The sequence below is a fragment of the Salvelinus alpinus genome, chromosome 28 (assembly GCF_045679555.1).
Source record: "Salvelinus alpinus chromosome 28, SLU_Salpinus.1, whole genome shotgun sequence".
NCBI lineage: Eukaryota > Metazoa > Chordata > Actinopteri > Salmoniformes > Salmonidae > Salvelinus > Salvelinus alpinus.
The window spans coordinates 23,049,128-23,076,824 of NC_092113.1; the positions used below are offsets into that span (position 1 = coordinate 23,049,128).

A 27,697-nucleotide genomic window follows, 5' to 3' on the forward strand; every position below is an offset into this window, starting at 1 on the left:
ACATTTGGGGAAATCAGTTTGTGGTAGGTAAGGTCATCTTTCTTTATAATCCCATAGGGAACCATTTATGTCTGTATTTCTTACCCAGAATTAGAGCTGCTATCTGCCGGCTCGTCTGAGAGGGCATCTCTCTGACAGTGTCCAGCGCAGTCAGGCCCTTGTTGTCCACCATGTTGACATTAACCCCTGGAGCAGGACAGGGAAGATACACAGAGGACAGAGCAGGGGATTAGGGGAGGAGAGAGAAACGAACAGGGGGTTATATCTGCATTATTCAGTGGGTAGAAACGTGATGTATCTTATAAGCATGTTGACTAAATGGAGGCGTCAGTGTCTGACCTTCCCTCAGAAGTTTCTGCACCACGTCAGTTTTCCCAAAGAGAGACGCTTCATGGAGGGCACTGCCCTTCTCCGTCTGCAGAGAGACAACAAACAGACCATAATCAAAACAATGCTGTGGCTGAGCAATAACAAAACATGACATCATAGTAGACTCCATGGCAGCAACATACAGAACAGCAGAGGTCAGATCTCTAACCCAAACCCTCCCTGCTGAGAGGAACAGGTGAAGACCTGCTATCTAGACCGCCACAAAGCTTTGATTCTGATTCCTCTCATCTTGGTCAGCTAGGGCATACTGCTTAAAGCTAAACCAGCAGGATACTTCCTGAACACACAGGACAGGTTTGATCAGCGTGAAATAGAAGTTTGGCTTCGGTTATTTATCCCCTGCCGGCCACCACCCCTGTGTGTTTTGCTATGGAGAATTATTTGGTTGAGGAATCAAAGTAGATTATTTTCCAGCTCGCAGCGCCATGCTAATGGAAACTGCAGGAAGCAAGACCTGAAGGATTCTTGGTGGCCCAGACCTGCTACAGAGCAGAGATGAGGGAAGTGGAGGTAGGACACGACTGATGGATGGCACAGTCTGGTACAGGAAGAGGAGAGGGCCAAAAGCCCCCTTAAACAGTCAAATATTGATGGGAAACTCTGTTACGGAGGAATGTAAATGCTTTTTTATGCTGGATCATGTTGTGTTGATGTATATTTTAATTATGTAATGTATTGATTGTTGCTGCCTTCTTGGCCAGGTCTCCCTTGAAAAAGAGACTCTGGGTCTCAATGGGCCTTTCCTGGTTAAATAAAGGTTAAATAAAATAAAATACTGGTTCTTTAGAGCTCAAGAGGTTTGAGTCAAGAGCCTATGAGTTTGTAGGCCTAAATACTGCAATGGTGTGTACACAACATAACATTATGGACACATTCAGTCTCTATATATCCACATAACTACGCCCTCACAACAACACATTGAACCTGATCATTGAACAGGCAGGAGAGACAACAGACCCAGTGTTCTCCTCAGTCCTCACCTCATAGTTGATGTCCATGCCAGCATCCAGCAGCACCTCTACCACGGCCAGGTGTCCGTTACGTGAGGCCAGGTGCAGCGGCGTGTGTTTCTTGGTGTTGCAGCTGAGCAGGTTGGGGTGGGCGGTGAGCAGCAGCTTGACCACCTCTAGCCGGCCGTAGAGCGCCGCCAGGTCCAGCGGCGTCTCAAACTTGTTGTTCCTCATGGTGGGGTCAGTCAGCTCCTCCAGCAGCAGATGCACCACCTGGGTGTGGCCGTACTGGGCGGCACAGTGGAGAGGGGTCTCGTTGTCATTGTTCTGTTGGAGGGGGGAGGAAGGGGGACCAGAAAGGAAAGGTGGAGGGATGGGAGGCAGGGGGTGAGCATCCACATAGAGGAAGTAGAGAAAGAAGTGGGGGGTGGATATTGGGAAGAAGGGAGGAAAGAAGGAAGGGAGCATTAAGTGAGTCATGGTCCAGCTTCCAGAAAGCAGTGATTGAGGACTCATGATTGTGTCACGTAGGTTGAGCCAATCAGTGCTTAGCAACCACCATATTAGCCAATATGTCTAAAGGTCACTGAAGAGCACCACTCAGGATGACGAGGCCCAAGGAAAGCGCTGGCTAGCTGAGAGAAAGGGATGCTGGGAGAATGCTGGGGGGTGGGGACTGAAGTCATGACTGGGAACGGTCCCTGTTGAGTAGAACTGTCTAACACCTGCTTCTTATAGGGCATGGCCTGCTGTAAATGTGACGAAAGGACAATCTGTTGACATTTAGTAAAGGCCACCATATTTTGGAAAGACACTTCTGTGATGACAATATGTAATGTGTTGCTTGGTTGTTTAAGTAACTGCTTCGTGCAGACAGAGATAGGGGTGACAGCCAGTGTGAGAGACTTGAGTGGTGTGGTGACAGACAAGTGTAGTGAGTGTGATCAATGCAGTGCTTCACATGCAGGGGATGCATTCGTTACCAGGTTGACCCAGCAAGATAGTGCTAGAGGGACACGGCTCATACGTCAATACAATCTATGGTCCTGAGAGCAGAACAGCGGCTGAGGAACTGGCTTGTCTAGTAACAGAGATGATGGCAATCCTGAGGTCAAAGTTCTGACTGCACAGGGATACAGCCTATGAGTGAAATGGATGGAATATATATACATTTTTTAAATAGAGATTCTCCAAGCGCAGAGAGCAGGGATCAAAACTATATGTTCACTAGAACAACATTAAATCAATAGCATTACAAACAAAGCTTTTACACTCAAAAAGCACCCACAACACAAGCAATAAAGTTGATGCTGAGTGAGTTGCAGCATATTCTGTAGCCAAATGTAATCTCTATATCATATGGAGAGAATATCAGAATACTTTGGGAGAGGATCAGACATATGTTCACATTGTAACATAATCACAAACGTCATATCTAGCCTATGTCAGCAGCATATTCAGTAAAGTGGACCTGTGTTCAAATCTCCATTCCTTACTTTTTATTACCAAGTACTACCACCAGCAGCCAGAAGAGGGCGTACAATACAGCCTGATACATCAGCGGAGACAAAATAATGGTCTTAATAACCAATGCATATCCAACTCAGAACAATTTATATGTAATGACACTATATTCTCTCTCACATTCATCACAAAGGCAATTTGATGCGAGGTCATATTCCTAGAAGGGCAGACTGGGAACACTAGCTAACACACAGGACATTCCAGTGTCAACTCAAGTGGCTGACAACACTAGCAGTATGCTGTGTGCAACATACAGGTTTGACAGTTTGTGAACACAGTACAAACCTAAAGGTAATGAATGAATAACTGTCGTAAGAGACCAACCATAACCTCCCCCAAGGCTAGCCACTCTGTGCCAGTCAACAACAATTGTGTACCAGGGTGTGGCAACAATGCCAGTCTGAAACATGCTCTGAGTGCCAGTCATGCCGACAGCTGGCAGGAGAATACCCACACACTGTGTGCTAGGTTGGGTTGCTCCCTGGAGGAGGAGGTGCCAGCTGAGTCTTTATTCTGTCATCAGAGGCAGGATCATGGAGACAGGGGGTAGGGGGAGGTTACAGGGCACCCAGGACAAGTGTTGGCCCCTCCCCTCTGACTAACACAAAGATCAGTAGGTAACTACTCCTGTATTGTTCAAGGTACTGAGAGAGAGAGAGACAGGTCTTACTACACTGGCAAAAACAGGTTACAGCTTGAGCTGAAAGAAAGGAGGAGAAATAAAAAATTACAATCCGAGGGAATACCAAACAACACCTGCCTTTCTGGAAAGACGGGGGAGACAGAGGCCGGCTGAGAGAAGGGCCGGCTGAGAGAGAGGCCGGCTGAGAGAGAGGCCGGCTGAGAGTGGCTTGGTCTGACCCTGTGTGAGCTGCACTCAACAAACACAAAGACCACGGAGCAGAAGAACACTATAAAACAAAAAGCCTCTGTTAGGGAAATAAACCACAAGTCTGCTAGGGTTTTGTCAGTTAAGGTTTGGGATTTGACTAATTGTTCCTTCCTGCTTATCCTCTGTGTTTTTGGTCTAAATTAAGGTTTGGATCTTTGTTTCTCTCTCCGTCTCTGTTTCTCTCTCCCCGTTTGCTGCAGGAGCATGGCACGACCACACACAAAGGAGCATGGCACGACCACACACAAAGGAGCATGGCACGACCACATACAAAGGAGCATGGCACGACCACACACAAAGGAGCATGGCACGACCACATACAAAGGAGCATGGCACGACCACACACACAAAGGAGCATGGCACGACCACACACAAAGGAGCATGGCACGACCACACACAAAGGAGCATGGCACGACCACACACAAAGGAGCATGGCACGACCACACACAAAGGAGCATGGCACGACCACACACAAAGGAGCATGGCACGACCACACACAAAGGAGCATGGCACGACCACACACAAAGGAGCATGGCACGACCACACACAAAGGAGCATGGCACGACCACACACAAAGGAGCATGGCACGACCACACACAAAGGAGCATGGCACGACCACATACAAAGGAGCATGGCACGACCACACACAAAGGAGCATGGCACGACCACACACAAAGGAGCATGGCACGACCACACACAAAGGAGCATGGCACGACCACACACAAAGGAGCATGGCACGACCACACACAAAGGAGCATGGCACGACCACACACAAAGGAGCATGGCACGACCACACACAAAGGAGCATGGCACGACCACACACAAAGGAGCATGACGTCTGTTTTGTCATCACAAGCTTTTTAATAGATTCAACTCTCAACTGTTAGATGCAGGCTACTTCAGAGGAACATGTTTTATAGCCTTGGGTATACAGGTTTACTTGCACAACCTGGAAAAATCTGCAATAACAATATCCAAATAGAAACCAGCTTCAACCTCTATGTGTGCTGGCTAACTGCTCGGATTATGGCCGATTGAATTCTACCTGCAAAAACCAAGACTTCCTCAAGATTTACGGCAAAAAGAGAGAAAGATTTGCCATATCATGAACACATGATCAGTGTCTAGTTTTAAGACACCAAAAACCACATCATCACCAATGAAGTCTGAGACTCCAGAGGATCCCCTCCTCTCTGTCTCAGTGGTGTGGCCAGTGTGGTTCGTTCCGTGGCTTTGAGTCTGACAACATCTGATCATATTAGCCACGGCTGGCCTCTCCGGGCAGCAGCAGAGCAAAGCGTAGGGTGAGCAGCATGAATCAGACCTTCCCTGTGACGCCTCCTTCACTCCACACTAGCCTACTGCACAGGGGTCCACGTGAGCCTGCAAACCAACAGCTGTTCAAATGCTAACATAAGAAAGTAGATGGCCACACATACACTCCTGTCCTGGTCATCCACATTGCGGAGTTGACTGATGGCAGCTACAATCAAGAGAAGGATTAGTACACTATGATGTAATCCAGGATAGTACACAGTATGAAGCCTGTGTGAACGACAGTGGTAGATTGCACAATAGGCGGCAGATTGCACAATAGTGGTTAGAGCGTTCGACTAGTAACCAAAAGGTAGCAAGATCGAATCCTCGAGTTGACAAGGTAAAAATCTGTCGTTCTGCACCTGAACAAGGCAGCTTTAAATTAACCCACTGTTCCTAGGCAGTCATTGAAAATAAGAATTTGTTCTTAACTGACTTGCCTAGTTAAAAAAATATAATAATAATAATAAAAAATAAAAATTGCATGATAAATGGGCCTTCATCTTAATCTAGACTCCAGTGCGTGTCAAACACACTCAGATTAAAGTGCTTTTTCTCCAGGAACATTGGAGATTAGGCCTAACTTCTGCACTGTTGTGATGCCAATCACACTCACATTAGAATGTTCAATTCCAGAAGAGAAGAAACGTGCTGCAGTCCGACTATGTACTGTAGAGCTACTGGCTGAGATGCTAACGAGGAGAGACTAGTGACCTCTGGCATGTAATGTGCTCGCTGGGCTGGCGGAGCGAAGAATAGGAGGGGTTATGTCATGCTCTGCACTCTGGTTAAGGGGGGTGGGGCGAGGGACGGAGGGGCAAGCAGCTGTTGTGGCCACAGGGTTGCCCAAACGCTGCACGCGACTACTCGTAGTATGCACACATATTTGTAAATCCCTGTTTCTCACATGTCCACACAGAGGCAAGCTCATCTCAAATGCCTGGGAACTGAAGACAGCAGATTGGGTAGCCAGGCAAACCAAACTCCTTGATTCGGCCAACAGCTACGCCACGCCCACGGACGTTAGTTTCTTCACCAGAGCCAGAATTCAAGTGGGTAAAGCAGCGTTTTGAAAATTCGTCATTGGCTTTGCTACTTTGATTTGTTAGAGATGATCCAATCGCTGATGACTTTGTTTTATACAACACCCTTCATTTTGACATCACCACAAACGACTTCAACGATGGTAGTCTCAGACTGAAGTATGTGTCGAACAGTTTAAATCATCAGGCAGGTAGATAGTAGCTTTTTCCAGCATCTCTCTCTTCTCCTCCACTGGCCACACGCAACAACTCAATCTACAGCAGAAAATCAGGCATATGCTGGATGTGATTATGCATAAAGGATGAAGGGAAAAAACCTGTCCATCAAAATGGACAGATGCCCTTCTGAGGGGCTCTAGCTTGCATGGATGTATGTAGGAATGTTTAAGGAGATATGATGGAGAAAAAGGGCTGGTGTCGGATCTGATGTGTGGCAGTAGACAGAGACGGACACAGGTGCTAAACTGAAGCCAATGAGAATGCTTACAGACTGTGGGGCAGTGTGCCCGTAGCGCAGGCTTCAACTCCTATTACTAGCCTATTCAACCTCTCTTTCGTATCGTCTGAGATCCTCAAAGATTGGAAAGCTGCCGCGGTCATCCGCGGTCAAGGGGGAGACACTCTAGACGCAAACTGTTATAGACCTATATCCATTCTGCCCTGCCTTTCTAAAATCTTCGAAAGCCAAGTTAACAAACAGATCACCGACCATTTTGAATCCCACCATACCTTCTCCACTATGCAATCTGGTTTCCGTGCTGATCATGGGTGCACCTCAGCCACGCTCAAGGTCCTAAACAATATCATAACCGCCATCGATAAAAGAGTGTACTGTGCAGCCGTCTTCATCGACCTGGCCAAGGCTTGACTCTGTCAATCACTGCATTCTTATCGGCAGACTCAATAGCCTTGGCTTCTCAAATGACTGCCTCGCCTGGTTCACCAACTACTTCTCAGAAGAGTTCAGTGTGTCAAATCGGAAGGCCTGTTGTCTGGACCTCTGGCAGTCTCTATGGGGGTGCCACGTGGTTAAATTCTCGGGCCGACTCTTTTCTCTGTATATTTCAATGATGTCGCTCTCGCTGCTGGTGATTCTCTGATCCACCTCTACGCAGACGACACTATTCTGTATACATCTGGCCCTTCTTTGGACACTGTGCTAACAAACCTCCAAACGAGCTTCAGTGCCATACAACACTCCTTCCGAGGCCTCCAACTGCTTTTAAATGCAAGTAAAACTAAGTGCATGCTCTTCAACCGATTGCTGCCCGCACCCTCCCGCCCGACTAGCATCACTACTCTGGACGGTTCTGACATAGAATATGTGGACAACTACAAATATCTAGGTATCTGGTTAGACTGTAAACTCTCCTTCCAGATTCACATTAAGCATCTCCAATCCAAAATTAAATCTAGAATCTACTTCCTATTTCGCAACAAAGCCTCCTTCACTCATGCTGCCAAACATACCCTCGTAAAACTGAATATCCTACCGATCCTTGACTTTGGCGATGTCATTTACAAAATAGCCTCCAACACTCTACTCAGCAAATTGGATGTAGTCTATCACAGTGCCATCCGTTTTGTCACCAAAGCCCCATATACTACCCACCACTGCGACCTGCATGCTCTTATTGGCTGGCTCTCACTACATATTCGTCGCCAAACCCCCTCGCTCCAGGTCATCTATAAGTCTATGCTAGATAAAGCCCCGCCTTATCTCAGCTCACTGGTCACCATAGCAACACCCACCCGTAGCACACGCTCCAGCAGGTATATTTCACTGGTCACCCCCAAAGCCAACACTTCCTTTGGCCGCCTTTCCTTCTGGTTCTCTGCTGCCAATGACTGGGACGAATTGCAAAAATCACCAAAGCTGGAGTCTTACATCTCCCTCTCTAACTTTAAGCATCAGCTGTCAAAGCAGCTTACCAATCACGGTACACAGCCCATCTGTAAATAGCACACCCAACTACCTCATCCCCATATTGTTACATATCCTCTTGCTCTTTCGCAGCCCAGTATCTTTACTTGCACATCATCATTTGCACATCTATCACTCCAGTGTTAATGCTAAATTGTAATTATTTCGCCTCCATGGCCTATTTATTGCCTTACCTCCTTACTCTTCTACACACTGTACATAGATTTTCTATTGTGTTATTGACTGTACATTTATTTATGTGTAACTCTGTGTTGTTGTTTTGTCACACTGCTTTGCTTTATCTTGGCCATGTCGCAGTTGTAAATGAGAACATGTTCTCAACAGGCCTACCTGGTTAAATAAAGGTGAAATAAAAATAAATATACAGTGGGGCAAAAAAGTATTTAGTCAGCCACCAATTGTGCAAGTTCTCCCACTTAAAAAGATGAGAGAGGCCAGTAATTTTCATCATAGGTACACTTCAACTATGACAGACAAAATGAGGAAAGAAAATCCAGAAAATCACATTGTAGGATTTTTTATTAATTTATTTGCAAATTATGGTGGAAAATAAGTATTTGGTCAATAACAAAAGTTTATCAATACTTTGTTATATACCCTTTGTTGGCAATGACAGAGGTCAAACGTTTTCTGTAAGTCTTCACACTGTTCGCACAGCACACTGTTGCTGGTATTTTGGCCCATTCCTCCATGCAGATCTCCTCTAGAGCAGTGATGTTCTGGGGCTCTTGCTGGGCAACACGGACTTTCAACTCCCTCCAAAGATTTTCTATGGGGTTGAGATCTGGAGACTGGCTAGGCCACTCCAGGACCTTGAAATGCTTCTTACGAAGCCACTCCTTCGTTGCCCGGGCGGTGTGTTTGGGATCATTGTCATGCTGAAAGACCCAGCCACGTTTCATCTTCAATGCCCTTGCTGATGGAAGGAGGTTTTCACTCAAAATCTCACGATACATGGCCCCATTCATTCTGTCCTTTCCATGGATCAGTCGTCCTGGTCCCTTTGCAGAAAAACAGCCCCAAAGCATGATGTTTCCACCCCCATGCTTCACAGTAGGTATGGTGTTTTTTGGATGCAACTCAGCATTCTTTGTCCTCCAAACACGACGAGTTGAGTTTTTACCAAAAAGTTATATTTTGGTTTCATCTGACCATATGACATTCTCCCAATCTTCTTCTGGATCATCCAAATGCTCTCTAGCAAACTTCAGACGGGCCTGGACATGTACTGGCTTAAGCAGGGGGACACGTCTGGCACTGCAGGATTTGAGTCCCTGGCGGCGTAGTGTGTTACTGATGGAAGGCTTTGTTACTTTGGTCCCAGCTCTCTGCAGGTCATTCACTAGGTCCCCCCGTGTGGTTCTGGGATTTTTGCTCACCGTTCTTGTGATCATTTTGACCCCACATGGTGAGATCTTGTGTGGAGCCCCAGATCGAGGGAGCTTATCAGTGGTCTTGTATGTCTTCCATTTCCTAATAATTGCTCCCACAGTTGATTTCTTCAAACCAAGCTGCTTACCTATTGCAGATTCAGTCTTCCCAGCCTGGTGCAGGTCTACAATTTTGTTTCTGGTGTCCTTTGACAGCTCTTTGGTCTTGGGCATAGTGGAGTTTGGAGTGTGACTGTTTGAGGTTGTGTACAGGTGTCTTTTATACTGATAACAAGTTCAAACAGGTGCCATTAATACAGGTAACGAGTGGAGGACAGAGGAGCCTCTTAAAGAAGAAGTTACAGGTCTGTGAGAGCCAGAAATCTTGCTTGTTTGTAGGTGACCAAATACTTATTTTCCACCATAATTTGCAAATAAATTAATTAAAAATCGTACAATGTGATTTTCTGGATTTTGTTTCCTCATTTTGTCTGTCATAGTTGAAGTGTACCTATGATGAAAATTACGGGCCTCTCTCATCTTTTTAAGTGGGAGAACTTGCACAATTGGTGGCTGACTAAATACTTTTTTGCCCCACTGTATATCCTTCCCTCTTCAGACAAGCTGGCCCTTCCGATTAGAAGGCAAAATCATATATTTTTTTTAAAGGCACATTGTATTGTCATTTAATACTAGCTCTCATACCCGGTGTGAATCGCAGCCTAACTGCAATTTCCCACTGTTCCCTTTTTAGGTTCTCTGGTGTTATTTTCAGGGCACTGTCAGCCTACTGAAAGCAGTGTGTACAGTATGTATCACACTGTGTGTTTAACTTATACTACATTCTCCCTCTGTGTAGTATAAAGCTGGGAAGCTGGTTGCATGACTGTGTCTGTGTTCATATTTACTGCAGTCAGTCAACCATCTGAAGGTACAGTACATTTTGTTAGGCAGGTGACCTATATTGGAGACAGAGGACTGTTAGACTTGCAGCTTTGACATATTTCAAGAGCAGTACCGCATGTTCCTCGAAAATACCACTATCAGACACCAGGCTTTTCGATGGAAGACATTGTTTTTAAAATAGGAGACGGGAAATAACAATAAGCAGAGAAATGATGACTAAGTGTTATATTTTATTTGTATATTACAATCAAGCTTCCATGATAAATCGCTTTTCCTTCCAAATCAAATGTTATCAAATCAATTGGGGCACTATCGGAATGTTATCAAATCAATTGGGGCACTATCGGAATGTTATCAAATCAATTGGGGCACTATCAGAATGTTATCAAATCAATTGGGGCACTATCAGAATGTTATCAAATCAATTGGGGCACTATCAGAATGTTATCAAATCAATTGGGGCACTATCAGAATGTTATTAAATCAATTGGGGCACTATCAGAATGTTATCAAATCAATTGGGGCACTATCAGAATGTTATCAAATCAATTGGGGCACTATCAGAATGTTATCAAATCAATTGGAGCACTATCAGAATGTTATCAAATCAATTGGGGCACTATCAGAATGTTATCAAATCAATTGGGGCACTATCGGAATATCATCAAGTGGCAGGCCCATTGGAGATGGTAACACTGGGAAAGCGTTGCAGCAACGCTTAATAAACATTACAGCTAGGCAGCACTAAGGCCAGGAGGACGGCGAGAGAGGGGCTGTTTGAGCTGTGTCCAGGCTGAGCTAAAGGTGCTTCCCTGAGGGGGAGAGCCTGCACTTAAAGCCCCCTCCTCCTCCATAAACCCATGCCCACAACCACCCCTCCCATTTCTAGCTAGCTAACTCCATGACACACACCCCTATCTTCTCTCCTGCTGCGTGTTCCACTGGGTCAGTCATTGCTGCTGCAAGACCAATCAGCCGTGACACCGTTACCATGACAACATCCCACCTCTCCCTTGCTCTCTTCCACAGTGGTGCAGACTCAAAAGCAGAAAAACAGAGAGAGGGAGAAACACACACACACACTGAGCAGAGAGCACACTCTGCCTGACATTGATACAAAGAGGCTGGTACACAGAAAAGCACCCTCTCCTTGGAAGACATTTCTCTGGTTGTTACAACAACACTGAGATGTTAGGAACCCAAAGGCTATTTTGGGGGACCCAAAGAGAGATCCACAGTCACATGATGCCATCACCATCACTGCCAGAGCATCCATCCAGCCTGCATCCATCCATGTTTCTGATTTGTTCATAACAGCTTATCCATTATTTAGGTCTGCTGTGGCCAGGTATTGGACCCCATACTGCTGTATTCCAGAAGCAACAGAGAAGCTAACCCCCACAGATGACAACTGGTCAGTCTGTCAACTAAACCACATCCTAAACGTTTGCATTAAGAGGAGCAATAAATATACAGCACTAGAGGACATGTAAGATGATTCAGTGTTTGGTAACCACATGCTGCATGTCGCTTTAAAGCAACCAAAGCTAAGAGGCTTAAGTTAGCACTGAGGAAATGTGACACCATTTTAAAAATAGTTTGATTTCCAGATGCTTTCCTCAAAACACAAGCTTTGAACTCTCAACACTCCAGTGATGGTGTTAGCCTCAATTTGATGTGAAGGTAACGTTGCCTCTGTCAGTAAGCTAGATGAAGTGTTAACGGTGAAGTTCAATAATTGAAAATCTCCGGGGGAAAGACTCTGACTTGAGCTTGACTGTCTAAGCGTGAATGATGCTTCTACACATACAGTAGGACGTAATGACCCTAGACAAACATGAGCACATACACGTGTAGAACAAGGTAAAATGTAGAGAGAAACACCAAGGAAAAAACACAGGTCAGAAATGACTGACACGTAACACCTATGTCACTGAAATCACATCCATTCTATGTATGTTCTGTCCCCAAGGGACTAATTGTCCCCCACGATAAAATCGGGGAGGGGACTGTGGATTGGTCTCCGTCCATCTGTTCATACGTTAGTCACACGCGATCTCTCAGACAGCAATGGCCCCATTTTTACGAAACTTGGGTGAATAATGTGTCTTGCCATAGAGCAGTGTTTCTGCCATAGAGTAGTGTACTGTTGGGGGTACTGGGGGACCAGGGTTGGGAAACACTGCCATAGAGCAGTGTACTGTTGGGGGTACTGGGGGACCAGGGTTGGGAAACACTGCCATAGAGTAGTGTACTGTTGGGGGTACTGGGGGACCAGGGTTGGGAAACACTGCCATAGAGCAGTGTACTGTTGGGGGTACTGGGGGACCAGGGTTGGGAAACACTGCCATAGAGCAGTGTACTGTTGGGGGTACTGGGGGACCAGGGTTGGGAAACACTGCCATAGAGCAGTGTACTGTTGGGGGTACTGGGGGACCAGGGTTGGGAAACACTGCCATAGAGCAGTGTACTGTTGGGGGTACTGGGGGACCAGGGTTGGGAAACACTGCCATAGAGTAGTGTACTGTTGGGGGTACTGGGGGACCAGGGTTGGGAAACACTGCCATAGAGATCCAGCATTTACAAAATGACACTGATTGGCCCAAGGCGGGAGCTATAGTAATTAAGTGAAATGTGTCACACCAGAGAGGAAGAGGTGAAGCGAGAGGGATAACTGGGCCCAAAATCTGTCTTCTCCAACAGGTGGCGGTTTTTAAAAAAGTATTTTTTGCCCACCAAGCCATTTTTGTATGGAGGTCAATGAGTGTCAAATTTGGTTAACAAAAAATGTAATGGCTTGTTTGCTACGTGTGGCTAATTTAATCGAATAGAAGTTTCACAGAGCTTAGGTTGTTACAAGTGTACGGATATAAGTAGGACACGTGACATCCCGACAACTTTGAGAAAAAATACTTTATATCAGAGTTATGCCTGTTGTTCACAAGCATATCTGCCCTCTCATTGGCTAGAATGGTCCCACCTGATCTTGCCTCCTCCAGACTGCCTTCTAGTCTGAGTAACAGTATCTTTAGGTAACATTCCACTCCTTGCCACACCTTGTCATTGCCAAAGACTTGACATGGAGTACACGGAGTGGATTAGTTAAAGAGACTGGTACCCAGGCTAAATGCCATTTTTTAAGAATATCTTTTTAATTGTTACAGCAGCCACTTCAATCTGGTCAATATAATGGATAATCTGTGGTCACACACAATCTCAATTGGCCCAACAGGGGGCTGCATCATTCGTGGGGAAGACATGTTTACTGTTGCCTTATTCATATTTACAACTAATGAGAGAGGACGGTCCCAAAGAGACATACATCAGAGTCCTTCAACATCACGTGACTGTATAAACAGGAAAACTGACTATGGAACACAACAGCAGTAGTACTAATAACATTGCAAATCCACCTTTCCAATTCTTCTCAGTTACCAGGTGAAAGTATCTAGAACGAACCCCAAGAAATGTACCCAGAAAAGGTCAAAGCAAGTCCCCTTATCTCTACAACAGACTGCCAGTGCAAGCTAAGCAAGCATCAAACCCAAGCATCAAAACTATGCATCAAACCCAAGCACCAAAACCATGCATCAAACCCAAGCATCAAAACCATGCATGGCGAAGAAAGTGTGTGCAACTAGTTGTGTGAGATACAATGGAAGCAGGGAGGAGAAGAGGGCAGCAGCCTTCTGAGCAGCTGTCTGTCTGTCTGGCTGGCTGGGTGGGTACACACCTTGGCATTAATATGCAGGTCAAAGGGCCCACAGCGTTTCAACTCTTTGTGCTCTACAGAGGAGCTCTAGGAGGGAAGAAAAATGAAGCAATGGTTTTTCACTCACACACAGGCAATGCATGACAGTCAGTTGCAAGGCTGAGTCAAAATAAATTAACAGAAATATGAACAAAGTTGAGTTAATGAACAAACAGATGTCATGAACAGGCATAGAGATGGCTGAGAGAAATGACACAAAATGACCTGGCAATTGGATCAGAGGATTATTCCAATAACATGACTCCAGTGACAGTCTAATAAACTCAAATGTCTCTGGAGTACTACTGGTAAGTACTACAGTGATGTCGTACTTTATCAATAGGATCTTGGCTCTATGGCTATGATTGAATTAGTTCAATTGCCTCATAATGGGTCATTTCTGCCAAAATGGTAAAGATACTAAACACGAGATCACAGACAGGACAGGGTAAATACTGAAGGTGCTGCTGGTGGTTGCGCAGTGGACAGTCTCTACACACCATGCCTGGACTTAACACATTACATATCAAACAGAACAATCCATTAGTTCAAACATGACACATTCACTTGGCTGGTGTCAAGTCACTTCAAGACAAATATTAGTGCAGTCAAACTCATGATGCAATGCAGTTAATGTGTATGTCTTGCACTGAAAGAACAAGCCCTGTCCTACTTTCATTTGTATTCAAAAATATATATATATATTCTCAAAACCGGCAAATGGTATTTGCAAACCACAGACAGAGCGAGACGAGGAACACGACCCACAGTGTACCCAGTTAAAATTACATTCTATGGAAATGAGCATAGTGAGGTCAACATTGTAAATGAATGATGAGTTGTATAGGATAGATGTCAATCTTTAATACTGCATGTGACAGGAACTGGGTGTAACACTAAAAGGTTCACCGACTCTAGTTAACAGGGGAAATAGTGAAGGGTTATGCGGTGTTAACTGCACCTGACCTGTTCCTTCCTTCACACTGTTACACAGATCAAATCAAAAACCACTGCTGCTGTGAGCAGAGGAAGACAGATTCATGGAGGTGTAAGGGGAACAGATGGAGTGAGAAGAAACAGGGAGCCACACTTAGCAGGGGGGAAGTCAGACCTGCTCGTTGAGTTTGGGGTGTGAGGGGCCTTGGTGAATGAGCAGCCTGACGATCCGCTGGTCCCCCTTCCATGCGGCCAGGTGCAGGGGGTAGCAGCCCTTATTGTCAGCGATGTTGGTCAAGGCCTCGTTACGTAACAGTGACTCCACAACTTCACTGTGGAATGGACAGGCAGACACTGTCAGAAGGGTTGAACATTATGTAGGCTGTTGACAGTGTACTATATCAATATTAACCACACAAATAAGGTATTTCCCACTAGCTGACCTCAGGCACACATTTGTCAGTTAACTCCCATGACAACAGAGCAGAGCTCGCTCTAGATCTACCTGTGTCCGTTTAGGGCTGCATGGTGTAGAGGGGTGTATCCAGTGCTGTCCACACAGTTCACATTAGGACCCCTCCAGATACTGTGGGGGGAGAGAGAGAGGGAATATTAGATCATATAACAGTATAATGTAGCTGAGGGAAGAGCCTAAAGCTAGCGTGAGCAGAGAGACAAGTTCAGTAGGCAAACGTTGTGACATGTTGCCGATCAAAACGTCAGGTCCTAGCCCCTCAGTGTCATTGGCAGTCATGCTGCACTATAAGTTGTGTACCATGGTTTACAGCCTAGCCCAGCCCAGGTTCACAGCCCAGCCCAGGCCAGCTCACACCCAGGTGAGAGGCGTTCCCTGAGGAATTGAATCACAGCACTGAGTGAGAGGGAAAGGAATGAGGAAGCATGGGCCAAGCCAGCAGCACCAGGCAGCAGAGGACGGATGGGGTTGGTATGTACACACACCCGCACTAAGACACAGCAGGACGGCAGTAAAGTTGGTGTCACCAGTGGTACACTTAGTGATTTGGAGGCCCCAGGCAGAAGCCAGTCTTTGCCCCCCCCATGTATATTTAACAAAATCATGGCAACTGAACGTAGAGCTGTTTGGAGCTCTTTTAGGTGAACTAAGCAGAATGAAAAGGCTAACTGAAGAGACTTGAAATGCCCTTCACAAGTAAAGGCTTTTTACATCACCACATAGAACAGGGGTGGGCAATAATTATGGCCGCACAGATTTGTTTTCTGACCGATTTGTTTGTCAACAGCAATTTGCGAGCCAGATTTTTTAAATAACAAAAACAGGCCTATAGGCTATAGGTCCAGTATAATCTCTACATACAGTAGGCCTACCTTCCAACTGGTTTTAGTTAGTTGGGATGCACTGATGTGGAAATTCTGGGCCAATGACTACAGTTGAAGTCGGAAGTTTACATACACCTTAGACAAATACATTTAAACTCAGTTTTTCACAATTCCTGACATTTAATCCTAGTAAAAATTCCCTGTCTTAGGTCAGTTAGGATCACCACTTTATTTTAAGAATGTGAAATGTCAGAATAAGAGTATTATTTCTTTCATCACATTCCCAGTTGGTCAGAAGTTTACATACACTCAATTAGTATTTGGTAGGATTGCCTTTAAATTGTTTTAACTTGGGTCAAATGTTTCGGGTAGCCTTCCACAAGCTTCCCACAATAAGTTGGGTGAATTTTGGCCCATTCCTCCTGACAGAGCTGGTGCATATGAGTCAGGTTTGTTGGCCTCCTTCCTCACACACACTTTTTCAGTTCTGCCCACAAACTTTCTATAGGATTGAGGTATGGGCTTTGTGATGGCCACTCCAATACCTTGACTTTGTTGTCCTTAAGCCATTTTGCCACAAATTTGGAAGTATGCTTGGGGTTATTGTCCATTTGGAAGACCTATTTGCAACCAAGCTTTAACTTCCTGACTGATGTCTTGAGATGTTGCTTCAATATATCCACATAATTGTTCTTCCTCATGATGCCATCTATTTTTGTGAAGTGCATCAGTCCCTCCTGCAGCAAAGCACCCCCCACAACATGATGCTGCCACCACCGTGCTTCACGGTTGGGATGGTGTTCTTCGGCTTGCAAGCCTCCCCCTTTTTCCTCCAAACATAACGATGGTCATTATGACCAAACAATTATATTTTTGTTTCATCAGACCAGAGGATATTTCTCCAAATAGTACGATCTTTGTCCCCATGTGCAGTTGGAAACCGTAGTTTGGCTTTATTATGGCGGTTTTGGAGCAGTGGCTTCTTCCTTGCTGAGCAGCCTTTCAGGTTATGTCGATATAGGACTTGTTTTACTGTGGATACAGATACTTTTGTACCTTTTTCCTTCAGCATCTTCACAAGGTCCTTTGCTGTTGTTCTGGGATTGATACCACTGCTGGCTTGCTTCTGAAGCTAAGCAGGGTTGGTCCTGGTCAGTCCCTGGATGGGAGACCAGATGCTGCTGGAAGTGGTGTTGGAGGGCCAGTAGGAGGCACTCTTTCCTCTGGTCTAAAAAAAATATCCCAATGCCCCAGGGCAGTGATTGGGGACACTGCCCTGTGTAGGGTGCCGTCTTTCGGATGGGACGTTAAACGGGTGTCCTGACTCTCTGAGGTCATTAAAGATCCCATGGCACTTATCGTAAGAGTAGGGGTGTTAACCCCGGTGTCCTGGCTAAATTCCCAATCTGGCCCTCAAACCATCATGGTCACCTAATAATCCCCAGTTTACAATTGGCTCATTCATCCCCCTCCTCTCCCCTGTAACTATTCCCCAGGTCGTTGCTGCAAATGAGAACGTGTTCTCAGTCAACTTACCTGGTAAAATAACGGTAAAATAAAAATAAAAAAATTAATAAAAATTGCACTTTTCGCACCAAAGTACGTTCATCTCTAGGAGACAGAACGCGTCTCCTTCCTGAGATGTATGATGGCTGTGCGGTCCCATGGTGTTTATAATTGCGTACTATCATTTGTACAGATGAACATGGTACCTTCAGGTGTTTGGAAATTGCTCCCAAGGATGATCCAGACTTGTGTAGGTCTACAATTTTTTTCTGAGGTCTTGGCTGATTTCTTTTGATTTTCCCATGATGTCAGGCAGAGGCACTGCGTTTGAAGGTAGGCCTTGAAATACATCCACAGGTACACCTCCAATTGACTCAAATGATGTCAATTAGCCTATCAGAAGCTTCTAAAGCTGTTTAAAGAAACAGTCAACTTAGTGTATGTAAACTTCTGACCCATTGTTATACAGTGAATTATAAGTGAAATAATCTGTCTGTAATCAATTGTTGGAAAAATTACTTGTGTCATGCACAAAGTAGATGTCCTAACCGACTTGCCAAAACTATAGTTTGTTAACAAGAAAATTGTGGAGTGGTTGAAAAAAGAGTTTTAATGACTCGAACCTAAGTCCAACCTAACCAACCTTGGCTTTCCTGGATATAGCCACTATATTGGGATCACTGCATCGAATGGGTATGGATACAGCTTTAGAACAAAGTTCTACAGTATTAGTAAAAAAATGTGATCGATACATGTGGATGATCTTGTTCCTGTAGGGTTTGTAAACACCCTGGTAGGTTGATTAATAACCTGAACCAGATTACAGGCACTGGTTACAGTAACAAGCTTCCTGTTAAGTGGACAGCTTGATGAAAACCAGTCAATATTCAGGTCCCCAAGAAACTAGACCTCTCTGTTTACATCACATACACCATCAAGCATTTCACACATATCATTTAGATACTGACTGTTCGTACTTGGTGGCCTATATCAACACCCCAAAAGAAAAGGCTGTAGATGTGCCAAGTGAACCTGCAAACACAACACTTCAATAACACTTGACATAAGATCTTCTCTAAGCATTACAGGGATATGGCTCTAAATATATACAGCAACACCTCCCCCATAAGCATGTCTGTCTCTTCTATATGTAACTGATGTGAAATGGCTAGCTAGTTAGCGGGGTGCGTGCTAATAGTGTTTCAATCAGTGACATCACTCGCTCTGAGACCTTGAAGTAGTTGTTTCCCTTGCCCTGCAAGGGCCGCGGCTTTTGTGGAGCGATGCTTCATGGGAGGCAGTTGTTGATGTGTGCAGAGAGTCCCTGATTCGAGCCCAGGTAGGGGCGAGGAGAGGGACGCAAGCTAAACTGTTACATATAGGATGTTGTTTTCCTTATATTGCTACTGCTGTATCATCAAATTAATTATCTAAGTGAGTTTCAGAAATGGCTAATATATGAATGTTATCTGATGTGAGCAAGTTATTGCTTATTTCTAAGGCTAGATATATTAATATGGGCTATTTTCAGCCCTTTCCTGGGTAGCTTATCAGAGATAGACATAATACTGAAAAGTGTGTGCACGCGCGCGCTGCGGGATTGAAGCTACGAACACTGTAGAAAATAGTAAAAATAAAGAAAACCCTGGAATAAGTAGGTGTGTCCAAATATTTGACTGGTACTGTATGTTTTATTTAAATAAAACCACACATGGGCCAAAATCGGCCCGTGATCCTCGAGTTGGGAAACCCTGCCCTATAGGGTTATGCGTGTGAATGCTTGGGAACAGATTTCCAAATTAAAATCACTTGGAACTGATTTCCTGGTGTTTTTAACAGTCTTTTATGTCCAACAATGAAAATGCAAAAAAAAATTATGTTTTATTTATTTTTGCTCAGAAAACTTGCAGGGCCAAATAAAACCACCGGCGGCCAAATTCAGTCCCTGGGCCGCGAGTTGGGGAACTCTGCCTTATAGGGTCCAAAGAGTCTGGACAACACTGCTCTTTATCATAATATAAACCTCTCTGTTCAGGGATGTCCATAGTTACGAAAAGTAACAGTATCCAAAATGTGTGAAAAAGCACCTCATTTCGGTATGCGCATAATTATAGTGCTCGGGGGTCGCATTGAACCAGCATCTGGGTAGAGGAGGAGACAATGAATATGACGAGTCTCCTCTCTAACCCAGTTAACTACCATTCATTTTCCCATTACACACCTTTTCAAGCGTAATAATGTCAAAATATGTTTAATTATTCACCAAATATGGAGTTTTGCTGGGCAACTATCGTTTACTGCCATGCCGCCCTGTATGCTCTTCCAAAAAAAAGCCATTTTTTTTATTTTCTTTTTTTACAATTGAAAAATGGTATTGTCTGGAAATAATCTATGTATTGTTTTTGAGAAAGTGCACATGCGCCAAATCCACCCCTGTGCATTAATTTAATTATCAACCCCTCACTTCATTCTATCCTCCACTGCTTGAATTGAAGGGTCTGGACTGGAGGATATATATAGGCCTAGATCTCTCATACACTTAAGGCTGAACTCAGCTGTCAGCTGTGATGGTTTGTTTCTTTTAATCAGCAGATAGAAAGAGAGAAATGGAGAGAGGGAGTAATTAAACAGGCAAAGGAAGCCTGGGCGCTGGGAGGATAGCATGCCATGCCAGCAGCAGGTCTACAGTAACAATGGGATCTGACTGCACACTGAGCGCTTCCTAAATAAATAATTTGAAAAGAAAATCCAGCCTAGCACTGGAAAAACAAAGGTCTGAGAGAGAGGAGAGATGGGATGGATCTCGTGAAGATAAATGAAAAGGAGATGAGAGCACTGAAATGGAACCAAGAGAGGGATTCTACCAACAGTGGGGAGTATGATGCTGCTGCTGCACCATGCAACCATGTAATCTATCTATGATAAAACCCCTGGAATGTGCCAGATTAAAAGATGAACATTGTTGTTCACGTGATGTAACATTAATCCATATCATCAACGCTGAAAACAAAAAAGAAACTGAAGACAGGCACGCAATACACACAATTACATACTTAACAATGCTGACATGTTCAATCTCAGAAAGGTCTAATGGCTGGGGTGATGATAGTGACAACATGATGACATCACCATGGCCATTGGAGAGGGGGGCACAAGGCAGTAAGAGGACACAGGCAACATAATGCTCCCTTCATCCCTGCACAGCTCCACAGGAGCATCGCTCTGATGAGAACCCTCTTGTTTTGTAATGGCCGCTTTTGCCCCCTAAAATAAATCTCCCATAATAGCTCTGAGAGCAGCCTGCAATTACCCAGTCGGAGCAGTCCCGTTAAATAAGTGTCTGCATTCTAGCATTCAGAACAATACAGGCCAAGGCTCTTCAGGCCAAAGAAGAGATGCTGGAAAATTCATCCTTCCCTATATAGTGTCACATACACTGAGTGTACAAAACATTAGGAACACCTTCCTAATATTGAGTTGCACCATATTTTTCTCTCATAACAGCCTCAATTCGTTGAGGCATGGACTCTACAAGGTGTCAAAAGTGTTTCACAGGGATGCTGGCCCATGTTGACTCCAATGCTTCCCACAGTTGTGTCAAGTCGGTTGGATGTCTTTTGGGTGGTGGACCCTCTCTTTCTAAAATTATCCGCCGCCATTGTTGCAACCCCTATTACTAGTCTGTTCAACCTGTCTTAAGTATCGTCCGAGATTCCTAAAGATTGGAAAGCTGCCGCGGTCATCCCCCTCTTCAAAGGGGGTGACACTCTAGACCCAAACTGTTACAGACCTATATCCATCCTGCCTTGCCTTTCCAAAGTCTTCGAAAGCCAAGTTAACAAACAGATCACTGACCTGAATCCCACCGTACCTTCTCCACTGTGCAATTCGGTTTCAGAGCTGGTCACGGGTGCACCTCAGCCACGCTCAAGGTACTAAAACAATAACATAACCACCATCAACAAAAAGCAGTACTGTGCAGGCATCTTCATCGACCAAGGCTTTCGACTCTGTCAATCACCGCATTCTTATCGTCAGACACAACAGCCTTGGTTTCTCAAATGACTGCCTCGCCTGGTTCACCAACTACTTCTCAGAGTTCAGTGTGTCAAATCAGAAGGCATGCTGTCCGGACCTCTGGCAGTCTCTATGGGGGTACCACAGGGTTCAATTCTCGGGCCGACTATTTTCTCTGTATATATATCAATAATGTCGCTCTTGCTGCTGGTGATTCTCTGATCCACCTCTACGCAGACGACACCATTCTGTATACATCTGGCCCTTCTTTGGACACTGTTAACAAACCTCCAAACGAGCTTCAATGCTATACAACACTCCTTCTGTGGCCTCCAACTGCTCTTAAACGCTAGTAAAACTAAATGCGTCCTCTTTAACCGATCGCTGCCCGCACCCTCCCGCCCAACTAGCATCACTACTCTGGACGATTCTGACTTAGAATATGTAGACTACTACAAATACATAGGTGTCTGGCTAGACTGTAAACTCTCCTTCCAGACTCATATTAAGCATATCCCAATCCAAAATTAAATCTAGAAATGTCTTCCTATTTCGCAACAAAGCCAAACATACCCTCGTAAAACAAACTATCCTACCGATCCTCGACTTCGGCGATGTCATTTACAAAATAGCCTCCAACACTCTACTCAGCAAATTGGATGCGGTCTATCACAGTGCCACCCGTTTTGTCACCAAAGCCCCATATACTACCCACCACTGCGACCTGTATGCTTTCGTCGGCTGGCCCTAGCTACATATTCGTCGCCAGACCCACTGGCTCCAGGTCATCGATAAGTCTTCGCTAGGTAAAGCGCTGCCTTATCTCAGCTCATTGGTCACCATAACACCCACCCGTAGCACGCGCTCCAGCAGGTATATCTCACTGGTCATCCCCAAAGCCAACACCTGCTTTGGCCGCCTTTCCTTCCAGTTCTCTGCTGCCAATGACGGGAACGAATTGCAAAAAAAATTATAATAATAACATTTTTTTTTTTAATCGCTGAAGTTGGAGACATATCGCCCTCACTAACTTTATCGCCCTCACTAGCTGCTCAGCTATCTGAGCAGATCACCGATCACTGCAGCTGTACACAGCACATCTATAAAATAGCCCATCCAAATACCTACCTCACCCCCATATTGTTTTTAATTCATTTTTTTGCTATTTTGCACACCAGTATTTCTACTTGCACAACATCATCTGCACATCTATCACTCCAGTGTTAATTTGCTAAATTGTAATTACTTTGCTACTACGGCCTATTTATTGCCTTACCTCCTTACTCCATTTGCACACTGTACATAGATTTTTCTATTGTTATTGACTGTACTTTTGTTTATTCCATGTGTAACTCTGTGTTGTTGATTTTTGTCGCACTGCTTTGCTTTATCTTGGCCAGGTCGCAGTTGTAAATGAGAACTTGTTCTCAACTAGCTTACCTGGTTAAATAAAGGTCAAATTAAAAAATATATATATAAATCATGATACACACGGGAAACTGTTGAGCGTGAAAAACCCAGCAGCGTTGCAGTTCTTGACACACTCAAACCGGAGCGCCTGGCACCTACTGCCATACCTCTTTCAAAGGCACTTGAATCTTTTGTCTTGCCCAATCACCAGCTGAATGGCACAGAGAATCCATGTCTCAATTGACTCAAGGACTAAAAATCCTTTAACCAGTCTCCTCCGCTTCATCTACACTGATTGAAGTGGATTTAACAAATTACATCAATAAGGGATAAAAGCTTTCAAATGGATTCACCTTGTCAGTCTATCTCATGGAAATGTTTTGTGCACTCAGTGTGTATTAGTCCAGTCATTCCCATACAGTCAACCCCAATTACAGGCCTGTATGGACCCATAGGCCTGCCTGCTAAAGGCATCTCACAGTCAGCCATAGTTGAGAAGGATACCAGCGGCTCTGTCAGTGGTACAGGCTGAAGCTACACTAGCAGAGTGAGTGAGGAGGAGGATATGATGGTGAAGGATAGTATTTTGCTAGGGGAAGGAAATCACTCTAGGAGGTCCAATGCAAATCCCTCCAATACCTCTGCTAAGTAGCGAAGAGTACTGCCCTGGACTGACTGGATGTGCACATTTCCAGTTTCATGCCCACTGAACACATCATACACAAAAACCGTCCGCTCGCTAGTTGCTGTCCCAGATTAGAAATAGATTTTATATAACAATTTACTTCAAATAATGCATAACCAAATCAAAAAACTGCTCTGGTCGTGCTGCCTGCTTGATTACATACGCAAGTCTGACTGCAAGCATGCAAGGCTGTTTGTCTCTATTGCATACTATAGGCTAGGTGCTGCGCTGCTGGGAGGAAAGACCAGGTGAGGCTGAGATCTGCTGTCAAATAATGACTGGAAGCAGTGTGAAATTTAGCCTAAAACGTGGCGACAAGAGGCCTTTCTCCTGCCACCTCTAAAGCTTTGTTCACATTGGCAGTTTGAAATGACTGAAATACAATTTTTTTGCAAATCCGATTTGAAATCGGTTATTTTTCCCGCAGTCTGGACAGCCAAAAGGAATCGGATATTTCAAGCCACATACAGTCAAATACAAATCTGATTCCTGGCCATAGACTGTTTTTTGACATATCTTCTTGCTTGCTAGCTACTCTGTTGACAGTTTGACAAGAACATGACGTGGAAGCTAACTAGCTTGTTTTTAATTGTTTACAAATAAAAAGGCTTTAAAAGTGTTCTTACACTATGATTTTGAACATTCAAAGCAACTGGGACACGTCCACGGCAGGCACTGTTGTCACCTCAGCTTGCTACATCACTTCTGAGTGATAGGAAACATGAGCACCACCACCAATCAGCCTACACCACTGTGCACACACCCACCGTCACTATGACAGCTAGAGTAGCTGTGTCAGCAAATGACTGCTGTCTGAACACACACAAATCTGATTTAGTCACTTGTAACGTGCTGTTTGGACAGTCAGTATTTAGTCAGTATTCGTTTCAAACGTATTTTGAGAAACAACACTAAATTGAGCATCAAGGCCTGCAGTGTGAACAAGGCTTTAGTGTAAGGCTCACCACCTCCCCTGAGCATCTTAGTAGGGCAGAACTCAAGGGCATGAGGTAGTGCCACTTGACAATTCACTTCATCCTCTTATAGCTAGAGCGATTCAGGACCAACAACCGGACTGAGGGAATTCCACTTTGAAAGGAAAGAGCTAATCCTTAATTTCCCTGAGGGAATATCAACTTGATGAGGCTGAAGTCTGAAAGAGATTCTACAGGCTGTAATTCCACATTGCACAAAGCCTTGCCACTAAGAGGACAAATGATAATAATACAATTCCTCTCCCTCTTTCTTGCATTCTTTATGTATAAGGAGAGGACTGCTGAAGCTACTCACGGATGCACAAGACATCTTCACGGACCCCATTTATTGCCTTTTTCCTCTGTGTCACTCTCCTAAATTTTTTTTTGCCTTATTTGCTATCCTCTTCTTGCCATTTGTCTATGTCTCTTTAGGATCCACTACAGCAGCATCTACAGTACTGTGAGCCATACAACTCTCTGGTTTTCAAGGTAGTAGCTAATGTCAAAACAAACTCAATTTCAACAGTACTACAATATGACAACTAAAACAACAGCTGGTGAGGTGGATGGAGCAGTGGAGAAGGAAAGCAGGAGTCCTACTGGGGCTAAAAGGACTTAGGTGCTGCGCTGCTGGGAGGAAAGACCAGGTGAGGCTGAGATCTGCTGTCAAATAAACACATTTGTCCTCAGTCCAATTAAGCAGTGCGACCACACAGATAGGGATTAGGGGTGCGGCAGTGCCCTAGGGCGCCTGGCGGGGGCCAGGGCACTGCCAGGGCAATAGGGCTTAATTAAGCGGAGGGAGGACTGCCGGCCAAGCATTGAGACCAGATGCACCATTTGCCAAACAGTAGCTCAGCATGCCTTTCAGTGAGTTTCCAACCTGTACTGTACAGCCTCCAGTCCCCATTAGAGAGACTGACACTTCTCTACCTGCCAATGTCCTAGCTCCTACAGTGGATTATACTGAATCACATTGACTTAATGAGCTCGGGGGTGTAGAATACAGAAGCATGAGGTCTTCACGGATCTATCCGAATCCGAATACCCGAGAAATACAAACTTTCAGATTCGACCTGGTCGTATCCCGGGTCGGATCCAAAATGTTGTAGTTAACCCTCTGATCCCAGGTCGAATCCAGCTCGGTGGCCACGGACCTCGGATCTGTGTGAAAATACTGTATGTGAAAAGCCAACAGAATCCAAAATAATATTTGAAGACTTTAGTTCCTAAACAACATAAATGCAAATTTCACACATTTATATTTTATTCAATTAAAATGATTGGTTTCATCAAACCAAATGTGTGACAATATCATTGTGACAAAACGGCATATTCTCTTTATGGACACGAGCCACTGCGCAGTGCACACTCTGTGAAACAGGGTATAGCTTGTTGCGGGACAGGAAGAAGATGCAGCGGAAGAGAGTGATATCCTAAGCTGTATAAGGTGAGTTTCTGAAAAATGTAATTGTTCTTTGCTGATGTGAAGAATAAACTGAATGAAAGAGTATGGGAGGAAAAATCATCAGGCAAAACGTCTGTATGGGCCTCACATGCACATTGTGGATACAGAAGGGAAAAAGGTTGGTGCTCTTCTTGGCCCATATTTTGAAGACCTGAGCTATTTAATGTATTTGTTTCATTTATAAAATGTGCTAGTTTACATATTACTTATTTGTTGAGGCTTGGCTTATTTAGTAGGCCCATATGCTATTTTGTTAACTAATGTTGAATGACTTTAGTCAAGTTTGATATTTGTCAGCATAAAGATTACTCACTCATACGCTGGTTTTGTGGCTTTTACATAATTTTTTACATTGAACCTTTATTTAATTAGGCAAGACAGTTAAGAACAAATTCGTACTTAAAATGACGGCCTACCCTGGCCAAAGCCGGACGACGCTGGGCCAATTGTACGCCGCCCTATGGGACTCCCAATCACGGCCAGATGTGACACAGCCTGGCTTCATTCAAAATAATGAAGTTATAGTATAATGCAGCATTACCGACACATTCTTTATGGTCGTCTTTGATAAAGAACATTTTGGACCAAGTTAATCTCCTCGTGTGTGTTAGACTGATAGCCTAGGCTTATCGACAGAAAATATTGTAGCCTAATGTTGAAAGGCTGCCGATTTATTGATTGTGTAAGGCATGGATAGGTATAAAAAATATCAGGACAACGTCTCCTGATGAATCTTTAATTAACTATCCGGGCGATAATCCTAGGCTACATCTCTTGTATTCACATCAGACTGTGGTGCGCAGATTACTTTTCTATTAAACCCAAACTAATCTCAGGCTGTATTGGCTAAGTATTTTCAGGAAAGGCTTTATACCTACTATTAATTTAGAACTAACCATTTTAGGCTATTATAATAAGTTAGAATTGAGTTACAGAAATAGCCTAACAATATGTATTTATATACAGTACCAGTCAAAAATTGACAGACACACCTACTCATTCAAGGGTTTTTCTTTCTTTTTACTATTTTCTACATTGTAGGATAATAGTGAAGACATCACAACTATTAAATAACACATATGGAATCATGTAGTAACCAAAAAAGTGTTATTAAAAGTAAACACCCACTGATTTGATGACAGCTTTGCACACTCTTGGCATTCTCAAAAACCAGCATCATGAGGTCGTCACCTGGAATGCATTTCAATTAACAGGTGTGCCTTGTTAAAAGTTAATTTGTGGAATTTCTTTCCTTCTTAATGCATTTGAGCCAATCGGTTGTGTTGTGACAAGTTAGGGCTATCTTCTGTA

The 27,697-nt window shown here is 44.3% G+C and overlaps 1 protein-coding gene across 8 annotated transcripts in view; it reads right to left on the reverse strand.

The window, feature by feature from the left end:
• The window catches only part of LOC139557433 (ankyrin repeat and SAM domain-containing protein 1A-like), a 108,176-nt gene that overhangs the window by 59,510 nt on the left and 20,969 nt on the right, over window positions 1-27,697 (reverse strand). For 6 of the 8 annotated variants that reach the window (XM_071372241.1, XM_071372233.1, XM_071372236.1 and 3 more), the window contains exons 2-7: window positions 15,530-15,610; window positions 15,200-15,356; window positions 14,071-14,136; window positions 1,371-1,667; window positions 340-415; window positions 85-186 (exon numbers count right to left, since the gene is read on the reverse strand). In XM_071372241.1, the coding sequence (XP_071228342.1) occupies window positions 85-186; window positions 340-415; window positions 1,371-1,667; window positions 14,071-14,136; window positions 15,200-15,356; window positions 15,530-15,610 (779 nt within the window). The remainder of the gene's footprint in view (window positions 1-84; window positions 187-339; window positions 416-1,370; window positions 1,668-14,070; window positions 14,137-15,199; window positions 15,357-15,529; window positions 15,611-27,697) is intronic. The other 2 variants (XM_071372237.1, XM_071372242.1) reach the window with 1 other exon arrangement.